Genomic DNA, 21,293 nt, shown 5'->3' with positions numbered 1-21,293 from the left:
AAGGAATTTTGGAAACAAAAAGACTTACTTGAGCCCTAGCCCTGGATAAGCCTACTACTGGTTGTATTTGTATAAGTTGTTTCACTTTTCTGAATTTGTTACCTGATTTGGAATGTGGAGTGTATAATAGTATCAGATTATTCCTTGGAGTATAAAATAGCATAATATATTTGGCATACGCAAGAAACTTAGTAGTTCTGAAAATGGCATTATGAATATGGGATCTTTATTATGTCTTTTGTGTGATAGGTGTTATGTTAGGTCCTGATTCGAATGGGCATCTGGCCATTTGTTATAAAGAGTTACATAGAGTACTTATCATCTATGGACATCTTTGTCAAAGAAGTTGAAGACACAGGCAAACAAAAATCTGCTAGCAACTAAATATTACACACAAAAATTTCTAAAGAAAAGAATAAACTTTTACCATTGTCAGAATGATTGCTGGAGTAAAGACAATCTGAAAAACCTTGGAAAACTGACCTGGGCCAAAGCATTTTATATGTTGTATGCTGAGAAATGATGGCAAAGTTCACTGTTTGCATGCTTGTGCGTTTTAAAGACTGATTTATATTTATGTATAAGACTGTTTTGCTTAAATGTATGTGTGTCACCTGTATGCCTGGTATCCATGGAGGTCAAAGGAGAATGTATGATACCCTGTAACTGTGTTAGAATGGTTGTGATCTGCCATGTGAGTGCTGGGAATCAAACTCAGTTCCTCTGGAAGAATAGCCAGTGTCTTTAACCTCTAAGCCTTTGCTCCAGGCCCTTCAGAATGTTGAGAAAGTTGGTTGAGACAGACTTTAGAATGTAGATCATACTGTGAGAGAGAGGCCAATATTGATTATTCACTCCTTCTTGCCATAGGCAATTCTGAGTGCTATGGAATGATTGGCATTCTTGATGGACAGCCTATGCTTCCCGGTGATATCTATTGTTTTGAAATGTCGAATTATAGGAGTTCTTGATGGACAGCCCATGCTGCCCTGTAATACCCATTGTTTTGAAGTGTGACTGAATTCTTCAATAAGTTCTATCTCAATATTTCCTTCTTCCCCGGACAAGCAAGTGACAAAATGTTTAAAGATGTCAGTTTCTCACAAGCATTCTAAATATCACATTATAATGGCCCAAATGCTCAGTTTTATTCGGGGACAGATAATCACATATCTGAAAATCACATATCTGTTTGCTATGGTTTGTGAAGGTCTTAATGCTAAGCTGCTAATGGATAAATTATTGACATCTCCCTGTCTTACAACTGTCATTCACTTCTAAAATCCACTTTGATCTGTAGCAGACAGACAAACAGGAAACAGAAAATCATGGGTTCAAAATAAGTCTAGGATATTCATTTCCTTTATCAAGCGTTTGTGTAACAGAGCACCTGAAAGCTGAATGTCTTAAAACAATAGCCATTTCGATCACATTGTGTGGATTATGAATCTGGATAGAGTGTAGAAAGAGATGACTTTTTGCCTTATGAAAGCTGGTCAATTCTAACAGGAGTGTCTGGCAGCAAGCTGAGATTGTCTGACTTGGGCCATATAGCTAGAATTTTGGTAATTGCCATCACCTGTGTTACTTAGTACTCTTTCACATGACCCCTTGCAATGGCCAGCTTTGGTGTCCTAGTTTGCTTTCTGATGCTGTGACAAAACCTACTTGTGAGAGTGTTTATTTGGCTTACAGGGCAGGAACTCAAGGCAGGTACTGGGAGGAAATGCTGCTAATTGGTTTGATTCCCTTGCCTTTCTCAACTACCTTCTCTCTTCTCTTCTCTTCTCTTCTCTTCTCTTCTCTTCTCTTCTCTTCTCTTCTCTTCTCTTCTCTTCTCTTCTCTTCTCCTCCCCTCTCTCTTTCTCTCTCTCCATACCAACCCTCTCTTTCTTTCCCAAGGTTACACAGGGTTTCTACTGGCTGTCCTGGAGCTTGCTAAGTAGTCCATACTGGCCTTGAATTCACAGAGATCCGCCTGTCTGCCTCTCTAGTACTTAAGTTACCTTTCTTAAAGAACCCCAGCCACTCTGCCTAGAGATGGCACCATTCACACTATGCCTTCCCATATTAATTAGCAATGAATAAACTGCTTCACAGACATGAACACAGGTCAATCTAATGGATGCAATTCCTCAGTTGAGATTATCTCTTCTCAGGTATTGTACAGGTTTGTGTCATGCTGACAAAAAGTAACTGTGACATTGGGGTTCTTGGCATCGTAGATGCAGGATGTCCAATGTCTTACATGGTAGCTGGAGTTTCCCCAAAAGAATGTTCTTCCAGATACTTTAAAGGCTTTAGCAGGAACAGACATAGCATAAATTCTACCACGTTCTATTGCTAAGAGCACAAGGACAGCATGGATTCAACAGATATTAGCTGTGTTGTGAAATAACATGAACTTACAGGTGTGCAAGAACTGTGAGTTTCTATTACAATTAATTGTTGTCACATAGCATATTACCCTAAAACTTAGAACCTGTATCAATTGGATTAGCATTACTACAGTAAAATACCTGAGGCACCTCACTTATTTATCTCGGTTTTGGAAAACTGCGAGTTCAAACAGCAAGATGCAGACTTCCACTCTGGAAAGGTGTTCCATGGGGAATGACAGTGGCAGGAGTATGTATCAGAGAAAGGAGTCGCATCATGTATACTGTGGGGGAAATGAGAGTTGCATGTTGTGTGTGCACATATAAAAGCCCTTACCTTGATGTCAGATAAACAGACTTTGCTGTTTCACAATCCCTTCTGCAGTGGGTCACACATGCACTTACAATGACCCTCCCTCTCAATGGCTCTTTACCTTTTAATGATGCTACCCCGAAAACCAAGTCTTTAGTTATAACAGATACTCAGGGGATACTCAGACTATTCCTAAACCACTGAAGTGGTGAAAAACAACAACAATAACACTACTTAATTTTGATCACCATTCTTTGGGTCAGGAATTTGAACAGGATCCCATTGACTAGTTCTCCATTGAAAGGGTGTCTCATAAGACTGCAGACAGATGACAGATGAGGCTGACGTAATCTGGTAATTTGGATTGGTTATCTAAAATGTAGTTCTTGCTTGACTTGACAGCAATTTGGATTGCTGTCACGGAGGTTAACATAAACCATCAGCTACAGAGCCAGTATGCTTTTGTGAGGGAGGGTACACTTTATGTACGATGATGTATTTCCCCCAGAATATTTATGAAATAGGCCACCAGGTGGGCCAGGCAACTCTGTCTGATAATTTCCCATATAGTCTAAAAGTAGAAAAGCATTACTTCCAGCACATGCTGTAGGTTGAATGGGTTCTAAGCCCTACCAGGGTTCTCAGCACTTAGGAGGGAGATTCAACCGGATTGGGAATTCCGGGCCAGCCTATGATTCACAGTAAGGCCTTGTCTCAAAACAAAGCAAGGCAGATCAAATCTCTTGGTGGTGGTGGGCTACTCTCTATTCATCCTAGCAAGATATACGAACCTCTTTTAGCAGGTTATTTTGCAAACCAGGTGTCTTGGAAGGTGGACACTGGAGGCTGGAGTATGCTTTCATCAGAGCCAGTGCTAACAATATTTTCATATTAAACACATCAGAGTGTTTAAAAGAAGGGACAGACCCATTCCCTATAGAATAGTTTGTGTATAAGCTCCTTAGCATAGACTTCAGAAAATTTATTATGCCTATTTAAGTGCATTGTTTGGCTGTGCACTTGAATAGGGTGCCTTGCTTGGCTGTACACTTGAATAGGCATAATTCCTAGTATCTAGCATTAAAACTTTTATGATGACCATTGATTTGTCCCAACATGGGCACACATCTCTGATGTTTTTGCATGAGTTGTCTATTTTCTGTATGCTCTAATTATTTCTTTTGCAGGGCGGTTTACAGTAAGGGAATACAGTTTTACTTTCTTGTGTTCATGGACAGACACACTTCATTCATTCTCCCAAGCAAACACCAGTCTACATCACCTCAGTGATATTAGCTAAGCTAGGTTTCACTCTGTGTTTATTATTTTACTGTCCCTTAAGGAATAGAGCAATATCTGGATTCCAGCTGAATGCTGACTATAGAGCTGAGGGCAGAGTTTATCTATAAACACATAGATCCCTCTAAAATTGTCATGTGGTGAACCCATTGGAGCTTACCAGGAAGATATAGACAAAGCAAATGGTATAGGTACACAGGAGATGCGTGTAAGCACACATGGTGTGTGTGTGTGTTTAGGGAGCTTGACAAAGACTTACAAGTTTGTGACTTGAAGATATGTCCAGTTAAACTGTTTCCCCCTTTTAAGGAAAGTTCTGTAAATATGGAGTGCTAAAGGATTATTTTGGTGTTAGAGACAGATACACATAGATTCCTACCCAGGCCCTACCAATAACCAGATGTGTGACCTTTATGAAAAATGACTAGATGCAAGCTAGTTGGATATGGTGGTTTATGTTGGTAACTTTAGCATCTGGCAGTTCAAGTCCAGCTTGAGCTCCACAGTGAGACCAGATTTTTAAAAAATGTACTTTATCACTCCAAGGCCTGATTTCCTCATTTGTAAAATGGAAATAATAAATCCAAAACTTCCTAAGAATGGTGGGAATAAGAAATAAGATACTGATGTAGTGGTGATTTAGCATTACTGCTTGGCACAGGTTAGCCACTAAATGCATGGTAACCATTATTGGGTATAGGTTATATAGGAACTTTTCTTTATCACTTTTCTCTTGCTTTTCCTTTAAACACATGTAAAGTTCCAACCCATTTAAATTCTTGTCTTTGGAAGAGAAATTCCTTCTGTATCAGAATACTGAATTAATGGTCTAACCTTAGGTTGGATAATTACATTGTGTCATCAAGCTCCAAATTATTAGATATGATTTGCAAGAAAACCAGGCCTACAGTTCCTCCCAGACTGAGCATGGAGGCTGCAAATTGAGTTTAGAGGATTACTGACCTTTAGACCCTGGCTGGCAGCAGGGGCAGCCCACACTCCTGGTCTTGAAAGCCACAGCAGGCTCTTATAATTGAGTTACTGCCTGGGATTCAGTAGGACTAATCCATCTATATGATTTCTTCGCCTGGTTTAATATCATTAAACCAAACCAAATTAAGGAGAGGGTGGGAGTGGCTTGGGATAAGGTGGATGGCTTTCCTGCTTGGGACTCACTCGTGCATCTCCATGGCCGGGATGAAGCCTGTGGTTTGAGGAATGGGCTGAGGGCTCTGTGGACTAAGTCATGTTATCAGTCACCTTACTCCCTAACAGCACACAGTTGTCCACCCTACAGGACTGTAGGGGAAAGGTTTCCTAACATCCAGGGACTGATTACTGACTTCCGCAGCATTCCTCCTTTCGTATTCTCTGACTGCCCCTTTCCCTTATGCCCCATGTACAATGATATCTGGTTTCTGGGCACTTTTTCTTCCACTTCTAGCTCCCAGAGTTCTTCCATGGTTGTCACACGCTGGGAGACAAGCTGATCCTACTTATTCTTCTGCTCCGCTAGAGGCTAGCCTCACCTTGCTCCACATAAGGTTGGATAACCTGAGCAGTGGGGACTGTGCATCCAGTTTGTCAACCAGAGAATACAGCCAGGGAGGAGGGGCCAGGGTGTGTGTGTGGGGGGGGGAGACGAAGAGCAGCAACCACTGGGTCAGTTTCACTCTCTGCCCTATTGACACCCAGATCCCAGCGCCCTTTTCTCCCTTCTCGGAGAATCAGTCTGTCTCAACTTGGACAGCTGGCCAGAGGTAAAGAGCCACAGATTCCAAGACTGAGATTTCAGCGCAGTTGCCAACAGCGGAGTCCCCAAAGTGTGAGTGGTGACCAATGAAACTGGGAAGGCAGACACTAAAAGTCTAGGGAGTAACAAGGGTGGAGGTTGGGGACTTCTAGCTCGAGAAAAGCAGCTGTGGCAGCACAGGAGAGCCCTGACTATCCCAGGGGATAGGGGACACCCCGCTGACACGCTCGCCTGCACTCGGTTGGGCTGCCAGGCTTTTGCTAGGTGGCAGCTGACGTCGGCGCGCCCCTGTCGAGCTCTGCTTTTACTACAGCCGGCAGGCGGCTTTGTGGGGCCCCGCCCTCACCGTCCCCCCCCGCGTGCCCACACCTTGTCGTTTATATAGAACGCACCCCAGTGCTGATTCTTGGCTCTCTGGGATCGGAGAGTTCTTTGCCTGGAGAGTGGCAGCGAGGGAGAAGGCGAGAGCTCGGAGGGGGTGTGGGTGTAGGGAGAGAGAACAGGTAAGGGTCATCGGTAACCGCTTCTCCACCAGCCAGCAACTCGGGCCCCTCTTTTAGTCAAAAGACAGGAACCTGAAAATGGATTAAATAGAGAAAAGGAGGCGATCCTCCCTTTCCGAATGCCCGCGGGTGAGAAGCTGCTGCGCGGCTCTGCGGTGTAACAGGCTCACACGTTGCTCATCACATGTTCAAACATTTCCCTTTCGGGGAGGCTCGTTATTTTTAAGTGAATATTTTCGTCTTTGTTTTGGTTTTTTTTTAAACCTTCCTCGGGGTTTTTATTTTGATTGAGTTGGCGGCCCGCAGCAGATTGGGAGAGGCGGGGAAACAGCCCATCAGAGCTTGGGCAGCCCACCCAGGCAACTCCCTGCGTGGCCGGTGCCCGCGGAGCGAACGACCCGCACGGAGCCCGGGCAGGCCGGCGGCGAAGCCGGGGAGTCCCGGCCGCGCCTCCTGGGTGCCCCGAGGTTCCGGAGCGGGGCTCTAGGCGGACTGGCAGGAGCGGTGGGGCGCTGAAGCTGCGACCGCTCCGCTTTGTCTCTGCACTTCTAGAGCGAGTGCGACGAGCGGCTCCTCCTGTGGCCGGTCGCTCGCTAGGGCTCGGGCGGCGGCTCCTCCTTCACCCCTCTCTTTTCCTCCCCACTCTCTCGCAGGCGGCAGCAGTGGGGAACAGCGGATTCCGCCCGCCCGGAATCACACTGAGCTCGCGGTCCGGACTTGCCGCCCTAAGCGCTCTCTCAAGTCCAGCCCGCTCGGCGAGGACTTCCTTCTCCTGGACGAACCTTGTCAAGCAAGCTGGGATCTATGAGTGGAAAGGTGACCAAGCCCAAAGAGGAGAAAGATGCTTCTAAGGGTAAGCCCACCAGCCAGTCAGTCTCCTTTCCTTTGCTCGGTTGCCCTCGCCCCCTTGTGTGCGCGCCCTGTGACTCCTAGTCTCTCTGCTAAGACCCTAAGCTGATCATGACCTGTGCGACCCCGGACAAAGACCCGGGAGGTCAGAGCCTCTGGAGGAGTGTGGGTTTGCACCACTTTCTCTCCTTCCTCTCGGAATTGTGGCCCCTCCGAGTGCCTCCAGTCTCCTCCACTGCCCCTCTGAACGCATGGTGGCGGCGCTGCGGGCAGAGGAAGCTGCTGCAGCCTGGAGCGCCTGGAACCTTGCTGCCTGCTACATACTGGGCTTCTGTCTGTATGTGTGTGCGTGTGTATTTGCGTGTGGTGTGTGTGTCTATGTGTGTGTGTCTATGTGTGTGCGTGCGTGTATGTCTCTGTGTGTGAGTGCCTGTGTACTTGCGTGTGTGTGTGTGTGTGTGTGTGTGTGTGTGTGTGTGTGTGAGTGCACCAGAGTGTGTGTGCATATGTGTGCTGAGCTGGTGCAACATGGTGACATACTCAGGAATTTGTCCCACTCTCAGGATCTTAGCTCAGACCCATGTTCAACCCCCTCTCCCTGCCCCCAATGCAAACAAAGAGCCTGGCCCATATGCAGAACCCCTCCCCCATTCTTCTTTTCACCTCTTACCCCTTACTCTCCAACTTCCTACCCATCCCACTCAAAAGAGAAGGCATTAACGTGCACCTTTTGACACGCCGCGTGCAAAAGTGAGCAGTCTGAATACCCTGGCGCCGCCCGTGTTGCGCCTCAGTAGCGCAGCCTTGCCAAGCCCCGGGAGAACAAAGGCTGTTGTCCCCTTGCCACTAGTGCCTACTGGTATTGGGCCTCTGCAGGAGGGCATAGTCCCTTTTCTCAACTGCCTGGGATATAACCACCTGGCCAAGGCGCCTGGTCTCATGTCCCCTAGAGTGTACTTCTCGGCCTGGGGCCTCCCGCCGGCAGGATGGGGACATGCAGCAGAGTAGAGCTCAGACTGGAAAGAACTCAAGAAAAGGAAAGGGTGTCCTCTGCTACCAACAGCTCCTAGTAGTGGGTGCCTTGCTGGGGACCCAGTTTAGCTCGAAAATGTAAAGGGGAGTCAGCAGCCTTGAGGACTAGGGCACAGAGACAGGCACAGGCAGAAGGTGTGGAAAAGCTCAGGTGTACCTGTCTGGGATATTCACAGTGGACTCTGGGGTGGGCTAGGTCCTATGGACCACATGCACCTTCAAAGGCAGAGACTCACTCCTGTTGAAGTGGATTTGCTGCAGTGGGAGTGGAAGAGCTCCAGCCCTTGGTGATAGGGGCACAATTCTTCCCTGACCCCTAGGGCTGCTTTCCCTCCCACTCCCCCTCACACTTCCCCTCTCCTCCTGTCTACTCTTCTCTCAGAACTTGCTTTCTCAGGAGATTCTAGGACAGCGCTGGCCCTCCCCCTAGGAAAGCTGTCAAAGGCTTCAGCTCAGACCTTCATCCTTATTTCTAAGTGGAGTTGTTTCTCTTCCCACTAGGCAAAAGTGGTGGACTAAAAGCTCTGGAAGTTTGGGGAGGCTTAAGTCTGTTGTCCTAACGTTCAGAGGTGTCAACTTAAGAGTTGGGGACTCGCTCACTCAGACGTGGTGGTCCCTTGGGACACACATACTAACTGTGACAGTAAGTTCTGAGAGTAGAACTGCTGTTTACGTATTTCGAGGGCTTTCTTAATTGTGAAAGTTCTCAAAGACAACTTCATATGATGAGGAAAAATGACTTAAGGATCCTTAAAATTGATCTTGACATGCTGGAAATTATATCTGAGGGGCTTAATGTGAGGATAGTATTTTATCACTGAGTTACACCCTAATACTTGCCCCTCAGGTGTCATTTTCCATCTAAAGCTTAGACAGGCGAAAGCAAGGAAAGATTTTAGCATCTGACTGCCCCAAGTAACTCATTCCCATTTGAACCCTGACTATTTAACTTTGTTGCTGGAACTTTGGTCTCTGATTTCCAGCAGGTGGTTACTCAGGGTTTGTTTCAGTCTGCATTTGAAGGATCCTAAGTCAATTTCATAGACAGAAAATGACTTGCTGTTTTAGGTATATAATTTTCAGTTGTTCAGAATGGATTAACACATCTGGAAACAGGAGCACAGGTCTCTGTAACTCAGTAATGAATTTTTTTTAACCAGGCATATGTCATGATATTTTCTTATGTTGACTCAGCACATTTAAAAACACAGCTCTCTGTTGGGATTCTGTAATTAATCATTAGAATTGTGGTTGGAATTAGAATAAATTTAATAGGGCAACTTTTTAGAAGGGAATTTACTTTCCTGAGGAAATGGGAAGTTTCTCCTACTTAAAATCAAGATTGCCATATCAGCCTTGCTGTTGGTCTAATTCAGAGAATTTTTAAAATAGTGAATGTCAAGTACTCATTAGTTTTTTTCTTGCTTTCAAGAATCTTATATTACAAAGATAATATTGGAGATGAACAGTACCACATCTATGAATTATTTTAGCCAATATGATTTATTTACATAATGAAAAGATTTGGTTATTTGCAAATGTCATATGTATATATATATATATATATATGTCACATTTGGCATTTTCAAATCTCAGGTGTTCATTAGCATTGCCTTTGTAACATAGCAATATGGGATCAAACATTTAATAGATATTTCAAAAATACATTTAATTTTGAATGACGCTGTGACAAATGATTGAATCAAGTCAAATAATTTAGGAACAGCTTGAATGAACTTCATAATGTGTTTTGCAGCCTACTGCTTATTTAAATTCATCCTCCTACCCTATCATTTGGGGCTCATGCCCACAGTCTATCATCACTACATTGATGATTATTATAGAGTACCACATTGCTAGCTTTTCTAAATCACACATAGTAAGTAATCAGTAACTTATTTTGTACTACTGAATGAAATGTGCTTTGGGCTGGGGATAGTGATACTCACTTGTAAACTCAGTACTCCAGAGACTGAAGCAGGTTTAATGCCAGCCTGTCTCATGAACTAAACTGAAACTTTGTCTAAAAAATAGACAAAACATTTTAAAATTCAAAACAAAAAAACACCCCCCAATGAAAGGCAAAGTCCCGCCCCCAAAACAAAGAAAAAGAAGCATGATATTTAGAGCATATAAATTATAGATTGTCCATTTTTTTGTAATGTCCTTCAACTCTTTGAGGCCAGGGCTTGTGATTTTTGATAATTATTTTAAAAAGTGTAACAAGGTAGGCTAGACTTTTTTTCTGGGAGAGGGCAGGGTAGGGTACTTGATTCTGTTTGAAAATTATTAAAAGGGCCTCTTGTATAGCAAGTCACCTTAGTGTACTGATTTATGATTCGCATATACTTTAAACTTATGTGTGTATATTGTTTAGGTCATGCAGTTCTTGAACAAGACAATGTGTTTCTATCACAGGGTAATAGAATGCGCAACATTTATTTATCCAAATAGATATTTTCTTAGCTTTTACTCACTCTTCTCTGTCATATAGCATAAGATCTTCCAGTACTCTCATGTTAGGAAAGTACTCAGTCAGAACTGTGTCCAGTTTACTGCAGCTGTTCCTGTGGCAACTTGTGACAATTGATACCAAATGGTTTCATGATCAAGTAAAAGGGCTAGCTAGCTGATTCTACATTCCAAGTTTCTGGTTTGGTTCATTGCAACATACTTGGGGTTAGATGTGCTGATTTAACCACACTTTCCTTTGTGCTTAGTCCCACAGCCACAGGCAAGTTTGAAAGCCACATGGGCTTTGCGTTCTCTGGTGAGAGCACTTGCATCACGGTTGAGTTTTTGCTGGCCACTGAGTGATGGAGGCCAATTCCATGCATAGTTCATGAAGTCATTCACTTGCACAGCTTTTGCTATAGTAGACTGTGACATGTATGGACACATCTCATTTTTCTTTCCTTGTTGGTAAGTTTGAGTAGCCTTTCTTCCCTAACCAAGGAGCACAGAGCATTGTGGTTAGTTAGTAAGCATAACATGGCTTGAATTCTGAATTCCATTACCAAATGTCATCTTTGCCACTGAGACCAATTGTAAGACTTTTGGGCCAAGCAAAGCAGGTGTTTAGAACAGGTGTTTACTTGCAAGAAGTCCTGATGTAGATGACCTCTTATTAAAAACAGTGATCATAATCTGTCTCATGTAGAGACTAGTTTGTTTCCTCATCATGCCGTCAAAGACCCATGGTTTGTAGACAGTTGTTGTGAGCCACGTAGCCTCTTCTGTGGTGAATGTGGTGATTACAGCTTCAAGGAGATGCTATGCCAGGGTTGGTCTCTAATCAAATTGTTTGACTGTTTGGGGTACAGGGTAGGAGATGATTGCACACATTTGCCAGATTTTTTTCTTTCTTATTTCTGGATATGCACAGCTTCTTTATTGACATATGCAGAAGCTAGAAGGAAGAGCACGTTAAAGCAGGCGATAAAGATGCTGTAACTTCTCTCTGTCTTACTACCATTTTCATCAAGTCCCTTTAGAATAAAGGTAAAGTCATTAACAGGGGCCAAGCTGCATCCTAGGGCTAGTGATGTGGGTGAAGTTGGAATGGAAATGGATATTGGGTTAAGACTGAAGTGAAGCAGAATGTGGGCTGTGACATGAAAAAAGTCATTGAGGACCATGTGTATGTCTGGGAGATATATAGGTCACGCCTGTGAAGACAGGGGCTAGGTTAAGGGGAGGGGACATTGGAATTAGAGTTTGGATAGTAAGCCAGAAGGCTCATTTTTGAAGTAGAGAGTAGGAAGATGAAGCAGTTAGCATTTCAGGTCTCTCTGCAGCTGTGCTGTTTTATGCCCAAATCAACTCCTCATTCTGGGAATTACAATCAACACAGAACAACCAGAATGTGTTGCAGCTCCTCAAATATAGCCAATAAAAAGGCTTTCTAGTGTCTACTTCATTATGGATTATATTTTTGGAGTTGAGAAATTTGAAAGGGATGAAAAATAATTGCCAAGATTAAACAATTCAAAGCAGAAGAAACACACAAATTAAAGAATGATTGGTAAGGGGAGCCCACATGTCTGTTACTGCGCTCAGCTTAACATTACCTTTGAGATATGATGATAAGGCACATAATACAATTTTAACAATTAGTACAGAAGACAGAGATCTCTGTAACTCATTTTTCTATAGTACTGATGTACATTTTCCTATTCAGAAGACACAGTCATCATTGTGTCTTATCAGTGCAGGTTGAGGAGTAGATTTCAGTAGGTTACATTGTTCTGTGTAGTATCATTAATGTTTAACCTGAAATATAGGTTGCTTATTTATGGTATAAGAGGCAAGGAGATTTGGTTATGTCTTATATTCGTCGTTTTTTATTCTCTTTTTTCTTTTGGAGAGAAATCTGGAAGCTAATCTTGAATATTCTAGGCTAGACTGGCCTAGAATTTGTAATGCTCCTATCTCTCCTTTCTAAGCTTTGTGATTGTAGTACACCACCACATCTAGTTGGATGTCATATCTTGATGAAACAATTTTAGGGGCACATTACAGGTAAAGTCACTTGTTTTTTTAATTATAGTAGTCATTTTGACCACCATTTCAGTGCTTACTTTCAATTTCTTTTTGGATGAATGGCCATTTATTTTCTCCAGAGAAATATTTTCTAGGATATTAACCTTGAAAATAAAGGGGTTATATATTTTTTTAAAAAAATATATTCCCGATCTTGAGATCTTGAGGTATGGTCAAAAATAAAGAACTATTTTCTCAAGAGATCTGAGTTTTGATAAGCATTAAGCATAAATTATAATTACTGTATGTTGAGATTACTGTAAAGGAGGTCTCATGCCTTACCCTTGACTCCACCACTGATAAATTAATTTAAGCTTTCAATTTCAAATGGAAATGGTACTAGTGTCCCTGACTAATGACCTTCCTCACAAGCTACGGCCAAAGGGTAGTATTTGTTCTTGTTGGTTCTTTTCAATCTGGCAGTACCCTTGACTTTTACTGAAGTATAGCTTTATTGACAGTCTAGAGAGCACAATAGGTCTTGTTTGAATTGGGTTACTTGCTTGGCCTGCCTGCAGAAACATAAAATTGTTCTGGATTTGATTTAAAGAAATTATGATTGTCTGTTCTTTCTGGATCCTCTCAGTAGGACCTGGGAAGAAAGAAATAATCTGGTGGAAGTTAGATCTGATCAGAAAATAGTCAATGAAAAACTAGTATGGACTCAACATCCTTTTTGGAACTTCAAGTTTAGCTGTAATAACATGCACATCTTTGAAGGATGCACAATGATGAATTTTGAGAAAGGTTTGCATCCATATAAGCAGCATTAGGGTGATATCTAGAACCTACACTAACTATTCTTTCATGACCCTTTCCTTTAGTACACCAAAGGAAAATGTACTAATAGTACATGTTTGTCAGATACCAAAATATGTTGTAGTCTTTGGTATATGACAACCTACCACCTCATCTTTCAGTATACTTCCTTTCCTTGTTGATACTTCTCCTTGTCTTGTTGTCTCATTTCTTTGAAGACCTCTACTCTGCCTCATCCTAGGGTACTTAATAGTTTTGTACTTTGTTAGATAATAAGAAGTCATTATTGAATGACGTAGACAAAGCAGAGAACTCCTTTGGGCAGCAGCATGTTCTAGTTCAATCACTGAAAAACAATAAACATCACTATCATTATTTTTGTAGCACCTACATTATTGAATACTTGCTATTTACTAAGCATATATCATTTTATGTATCTCATTCCATCTTTTTAAACAGTATGGCACTGATAGTTGTCTATCAATACATCTAAAATTATTTTTATTTGTATTTATGTATGCATATATGTATGTATGTGTTGAGTGAGCATATATACCTGTAAGTACATTGCCCACATAACCAGAAGAGGATGTCATATTCCCTGGAACTAGAATTATAGACAATTGTGAGCTGCCCAATATAAATACTTGGAATCAAACTCTAGTCTTCTGGAACAACAACAAGTTCTCTTAACCTCCAAGTCAGTGGTTCTCAACATGTGGGCTGTGACCCCTTGGAAGTCAAATGACCCTTTCATAGGGTTTGCATATCAGATATCCTACATATGAGATATTTACATTAAAATTCATGACAGTAGCAAAATTACAGTTATGAAATTACAACAAAAATAATTTTATGATTGGGGGTTGCAGCATTAGAAAAGTTGAGAACCATTGCTCTAAGTAATCTATTCAGTCAATTTTTAGCTTTTATGACAGCCAAATAAACAGTTATTGGTGTGCACTATGTGAATTTTAGAGACAGTATTAAAGCCCAGACAGATTGCATAGTTTGTATAAGGTTATACAGCTAACAGGTTGCAAATCACTAGCTCACAATTGGTTTTATAGTGATAAATAAATTATTGCTGGATGATGTGCAATATGAATCCATCAATGGTCTTTGGTTCTGCCGAGTATAGTGCTACATCCTTGTGATCCTAGTACTTTGGACCTAGAGTCAGAGTGTAAACTCCTCAAGCCACACCTTTCCATCCCAGCTGTAATGCTTACACAGAGGACTGGGGGTTTGATGCCAATTGAGGTTATACAGTGAGGACATGTTTCAAGCAAACCAAATGGTAAAACAAAAACATCAGTATCTTGTGCTATGTCCTTTTATATTATATTATGTTATGTCAGATTCTTGTTTTGTTGTCATATCAGAAAGCAGACAGTACACTAGAGAAAAACTCTGTGATTGCCTCTTGGTGGTTTAATCTGATACACACCTGATACATTTATGTTGTAATCAAGGATCACCAGAGTCAAAGCTTCAACCTAAATAAACCAGTTATCAGTACTTAGCTTTTAATACCTAGGTAAGTAGGAGATGTAATTTTCATTGAGCATTGTAATACTATATGCCAGAGTTTTGAGATGAAATGCCTCACAAAACCTTTATAATAAGTTATGGGGGTAAGAATATACACACTTCCTTCACTTTTGAAAGATGAAAGAATGGAGTCTCTGAGATGGAAGCAATCTTGTGTAATGTCACTCAACAAGATATGAGAATGGTAGTACAAAGACTGGGGACACTTAAAGGGGTTCTTACACTATACAATTCATGCTGTATAATGCTTAGCTGTAATAATGACTATGTTGTTGTCAGGCTAGTCTGATGTCATTGTCAACCTGTACTGATTCTGTGTTTCTACTCTTGGCTTTCACTGATATGAACTGACTTCTGTGATGTCCATACACATTAATTTAAATGTACTTGTAACTGGCTAATTGCTATAAAGTCCAATTTCCACTTCATGAGATGTTTTATTTATATAGAATAAAAAAGAAAACAGAATAAGGATTACATCCAGGTTTGTCTGAGGATACGGTTACTTCCTAACCACTGCATTATACTCTGCATCCCTAGACAATGCATTTACATCCTCTCAAATCCTGATCTGCACAATGTAAGTTTAGTTCTATCCATCAAACACAGAAGCAATGAAGGAAAATGTGCTCATACATGCATGGTTGTTATAGTACTGTGGTGTTTTCAATGAAACATGCCTGATTTGTTGTTGTTGCTGCTGCTATGTAATGTACTGTGGTAAGCTTTGGGCTACAGTATTGGAAGGATCAGTTCCTATGATCAAAGCTGTGTTATCTTTCCCTGCTAGCCATGAATATTCTAGCATTTTACTTTGCAAAGTATGTTTCATATCACTTGCCCATTTCCTTGAGCCCTTGTGGTAGGGAATTGGCTATCTGATTATGGCTATTAACATTTAAGCAGTTGTTAGTTTGAATACGATAGTACAGTTTTGCAGCTCTGTATCTGGGAATTTTTCACCCATGTTCTCTAGCACACACTTCCTCTTAACTCACTGTTGAGTAAGCGCCACTTGTTTATTTTCTTTTTCATTACACGGTGTATGATTTCAGTCTGCTGCTCATCACAGTCGTATGTTTCATTTCCCTACTCAGCCTCCAGTTCTCTCGCCGTCTCCTATTTTTCCCTCCTTTCTCTTCTTGTCAACAGATGTCAGTGGATTTATCAACTGAATGTGTTTCCTTTGGGTGCGCTAGGCTAATTGGAGGAGTTTCATTTCTGGCTTTTCGCACTTGATAGCTATATTAACGGCAGTGAGTGAAATTGCCCCACTTTCTTGAAATGTAGTTGTATGGAAAAAAACTTTTCACTATAATGAAATTAGTTATTGTATAACTAATTTTAAATGGAAAAATTAAAATTTGAGCTTTAGTTTTCATACTATGTATGCTGCATCCAGTTAGATAATATTTCCAAAAATATATCTTGTTAACAGAGACACCCGCCTTGAACAAGCATATTAATTATAGTTCTCAAAGTTGGGAATCATGTAATGTTTTCATCTATGCTGTAGCAACCTATGTTTAACAGCCATAATTAACAGTGATAGGTCTATTGAGTGGTTATAGGTAAGTTTAATAACAAACATGAGACCCAGCTCTGAAACTGAAGGTTAGTAAACAGCTCGAGTTCTTAAAATATTTATCATGCTGATAAAAGTAGAAGTAAACAACCCAAAGAAGGCAGGCTGAATGCAGTTCTTGAATATGCCCACAGATATTTTCAGAATCTTTTTTTCAAGCCAGACTTTGAAAGCATTGAGAATTGACCTGCTTATTTCGCCTTTGATTCTCTGTGTGTATGCTTGCCTCTCCCCTTGGGGGGGTTTATCAAATGTTAAGTCTTCCAAGAGCTCTAGGATTTGCACTGGTTTTCCGAGCTCACAGAACAATGCAATGTATTCTCTTGGAAACAGGCCAAGGCACTCCTTCCATGCTCTCCTTCCAGGGAGCACTTGTTTTCCAAGTAGCTGGGAACTGGGCGGCCAGGCAGTCCTGATGTAAGGTCTGGTCAACCAATGTCCCGCAGTCGCCATGTAACTGGCAGGCAGTTTTATTACAAACCCCAGCGTGCTCATTAACCTCGTGATATGGCAGCTGCCTAAAAAAGAAACACGGAAAAGTTGTGTCACCAAAGGTGAAACTTGGAGAGGAGCTGTGTGGTGCCCGGCATGACAAAGATCCTTCCAGGCAGCAGCGACAGCAAGAGCAGCAGAGTTTTGCCCCTTGCTCTTCATGCCTATGATGAGATCGGCTGGATTGGAAGCTTCACAAAGAGCTGTGGCTAAGGCTCAGTTCAGGACGCCTGTGTTTGGGCCACAGAAAGCTGTGCCTGTAGCAGCGAATGCCCTGTTTTTAGTGCTCCAGCTTGTGGGAGACCTGGGACAGGCATTAAGATTTACAGACTGGTGGAGTTGCTTTGCTCCCTGTCTCCACTCCAGGCTCTAGCTCTCTGACACACCTGCTGGGCACCTCAAAGACTAGATACTAACAGCCAAAATTTTAGTGAGAGCCTTGAAGTCATGGCTTGACCAAAAGAAGAGCTTTTGAATTCTTTATTCTGGCTAATGCTAATTCAGTTTTAGCTGTTCCAAAACTGTGCATGCATCTTGAGCAAAATGCTCTCAGGTCTTTTGAATTTATTTGTGACTTTATGTTACTTATGTTTCATTGTGTTGCTTTCTTGAGATTACAAAATAATGCATGTTTGCTGAAGACAATTTAGAATATCATAAATGCACAAAGAAAATATCAACCAAGGTTTCATTGGAAGATTAATTTTTAAAAATATTTTCCTTCTAGCATTTCCTCTGTGCATGTTTGAACATACTCATGACTTGGATAATTTTAAATATGTGTGTGGAATCACAGAATCAACTATTAACCTACTAGTTTTTCTTCCATGGTATGTTAGTGTCATTAAACAGTCTGTGCCCTCATCCTTAATAAGCCAATTAAAAGACTCAAATAGTGAAAAGCAGAAAAAGGAGATTGATTATTCAGTATGGCCACATTGTGTAAAGGACAGAAAGATCTAGTGAACTCCCAAAATGTCCCTTGAGATTAAAGTTTAAATAGAAGGTCAACAATTTACACATCTAAGCAGTTCTGACTACCATTGACCCATCCTTGTCTGGGCTTCAGTCTCATTATATAGACTACCTTAGTCTAACAAACTGTTAGAAATGTGTGAAGTCTCTTTCTGTGAGCCAAGTTCCTGTGGTGGCTGGTGTCTTCTTCTGACATGAGATTCATGGGACAATGTCCATTTCTTTGGGATTCATTGTTTCAATAGTCCATTAGTCAGATTGAGAGGCACAAGTATTTCTTTAGGATATCTTTATTCTGTCAGGCACCTTACATTAGGATGATCCTTTGTCTTGAACCTGTCATCATTTGTAGTATGTATACTGGGTATGGACTTGGGTATGATAAAAGATGCAGACAGCGATTTTGTGTCTATGAATTAAGGCGTTTTTCTATACCTCCTTAGGATCTTCTCCTTGTACTGCATATAAGTTATATATTGTGTAAATGTCAGTACATATGTGCACACATAAAGCTGCAAGTTCAAAACTAAAGACATGTGGACACATAGTAATAAATCTAAATACACTACAGATATAATACCAGAACAATTCTCTAAGAATATATACTAAGGGCTGGAAATATATCTCAGTGGTTGAATGCTTGCCTAGCATATGCCATGTTCTGGATTCCATCCCCATCAGGCCCCTCTCTCAAAGGAGCCTTTAGGTCAGTGGTTCTCAGTCTGTGAGTTGCAATCCCTTTGGTTGGGGGTTGAATGACCCTTTAACATGGGTTGCCTAAGACCATTGGAAACACAGGTATTTGCATTATGATCCATAAAGTAGCAAAACTGCAGTTATGAAGTAGCAAAGAAAATAATTTTATTGTTGGGGGTCACCACAGTCTGAGCAACTGTATTAAAGGGTCACAGCATTAGGAAGTTGAGAACCACGGTTTTAGGTAGTTTATTTAGATATTTATAGTTTTACTCATAATCTCAATTTTTACTAGATACATGCATAAATATATAATCAATGTTGTAGAATAACATGAATAAAATATTATTATTGCGTACCTTCAAACTGACATTTCTGCTTCAGTTCCTGTAATCCCTTGCTCTGTATTGTCTGTGTTCTTTCTATAGCTCATGGCTTTTCAAATGCAAGCCTAACTTTTCTCCTCTGCGAAGTCTTTCATTCTGCAGGGACTCTTTTGTCCCATGGAGCAGGAGCTGCTTGCTCCCTGAAGTAGGCTGTGGTTCACCCACTTGGCAGTAGGCAACAACTCTAGATAGCTCATACTTCTATCTGTTTTACTCTGTTAGGTTATGATCTCCTCACAAAGCAGGTGTTCAATAAATGTGTCACCTAGTGACAATGTTCAACATCCTTCCTAGATTGCTTTAAATGGCATTAAAACTATATACTCAGGACTGGAGAGATGACTCAGCTGTTAAGAGCACTAGCTATTCTTCCAGAAGACCTGGGTTCAATTCCCAGCACCCACATGGTAGCTCACACTTGTCTGTGACTCCAGTTTCAGGGCTTCTGACACCATGACACAGATATACATGCAGGCAGAACACCAATGAACATAAAAAGTTACATATTTAAAAAAGTATACACCCAAAGCCATTAGAATGTCAGCAACCACCTAGATTAAATATCACTAACATTATTTTGTGACAACTGCTTCTTTACAACAGGCCATCTTCTATATAAAAATAGATGCATCATTGAAAACATGGATTTTAGAGACTTGAGTTCATATTAAATTTTCTCTATTATTTGTTTGTTAAACTGCAATTACCATAGGCTGGAAACAGTTATAGTTGTCTTACACAATTATTTTAAGTATCTGTTATGAGAGACCCTGGTCTAAGGCCTGTGTTTAGGTTCAACCTCTCACCAGAATAAACATAAAATGATATAAAATATAAAATCCCCAGAGATTTACATACAGTTTGGGCCCAAACTGGGGTGAGAGCCATTCTATGTGTTTCTTCCTTCCCTATCTTAGTAACAAAGCCAGGTAATATGTATAACTATATTTAACACTAGGACTGAGGGATTTTAACTGAGAGATGAGTTACAAAAATTGCAATTTTAATGTTTGTAGTTCTTATTACACCCTTTTGGATTCAGGGGTCAGGGTTTCTAATATGACAAGGCTGCCTCTACTGTTACCATATAAATTTTTTTTGAAAAAGTCTTAATTTCAATGAATCCCTGCTACACACTGAATGAACTAACACATGGAAAGGATCAAAGAGAAAAAATTTTATCTAGAATTTGATCATTAGTGATATTGGTAAGGTAACTAAAATAATAGTGACTTTCATATTAGTCAAGTTATAGGATTCTGATTAAAGGGCTTGTGGGAAATAGAAACAAATTTGTAGATTTGTATGTGTATCTGACAGTCAACTACCAAGTAAAAAATTTACAATTCACTAATTTATGTTTTAATTAATTAATTGACTAATTTACTTAATAATTATTTACATAACTTTCAGTTGCTTCTTTTGACACTGGAAAGACAGCAGTAAATGCAACATATATGGTCTCTTGTCTTCATAGAATGTATAATTTACATATAATGGTCCCTTGCATTCTTAGAAAGCATAATTTACAAGTTTAAGTTTGGGACTCAGGTTATCCATACAGGAGGCACCTTGTTCCTTTTTGGTGGTATGTGTCCTAGAGATTTTGTTCTCGTTGGTTTTTGAGGCAATGTCTCACTGCGTAACCCTGACTGGCCTGGAAATTTCTCTATAGACTGATCTTGTTTTGAACTCAACGAGATTTGCCTGACTGTCTGCTTTTTCCTGTAAATGCTGGACCTAAAGGTGTGTGGCACAACACTCAGCATCATCAAGGAATTCTTCTGGTGCTTTATATACACACTGGGGCTCTGCTAGGGCAAACTGTCAAGGATATCAGATGGTATGGATGACAGACACAGAGTGTTAATCTGAAATTCAGAAACTACTGAAACTGTGGTTCCAGAACCTCCTTGGACATTAGCATGTTTTCTCATCACATATATGCCTCACCATGGGAATCTGATTCAGCAGACCTGAGTGGGAGGCTTTTAAGCTATGTATACATAGACATGTAAATGTTATAAATGACATCTATTTCTCTGGTGGAATTTGGAGTTCAAGCTACATAGGATGACCTGGTTTGTATCACACGAGTCTTTGGGATTTTGACAGATTTCACAATCTAATTAAACACCTAGCTTCCTCCTTCTACCTCACTGGAAATAAAAGCAAGT

General features: G+C 41.0%; 1 protein-coding gene across 3 annotated transcripts in view; it reads left to right on the top strand.

Annotated features, from left to right (window-relative positions):
* Fgf13 (fibroblast growth factor 13) overlaps nucleotides 1–21,293 on the top strand; it is a 516,384-nt gene that overhangs the window by 12,208 nt on the left and 482,883 nt on the right. Inside the window, exons 1-2 of one of the 3 annotated variants that reach the window (XM_040744654.1) lie at nucleotides 6,110–6,246; nucleotides 6,900–7,099. In XM_040744654.1, coding sequence (XP_040600588.1) covers nucleotides 7,051–7,099 — 49 coding nt within the window. In that variant the 5' untranslated portion in view covers nucleotides 6,110–6,246; nucleotides 6,900–7,050. Of the gene's footprint in view, nucleotides 1–6,109; nucleotides 6,247–6,741; nucleotides 7,100–21,293 lie in introns of those variants that run through there. The other 2 variants (XM_040744655.1, XM_040744656.1) reach the window with 2 other exon arrangements.

Source organism: Mesocricetus auratus, unplaced genomic scaffold, assembly GCF_017639785.1.
Source record: "Mesocricetus auratus isolate SY011 unplaced genomic scaffold, BCM_Maur_2.0 Super-Scaffold_100003, whole genome shotgun sequence".
Taxonomy (NCBI): domain Eukaryota; kingdom Metazoa; phylum Chordata; class Mammalia; order Rodentia; family Cricetidae; genus Mesocricetus; species Mesocricetus auratus.
The sequence above is the reverse complement of the archived record's forward strand: the minus strand, read 5'-3'. Positions and strand labels throughout refer to the sequence as shown.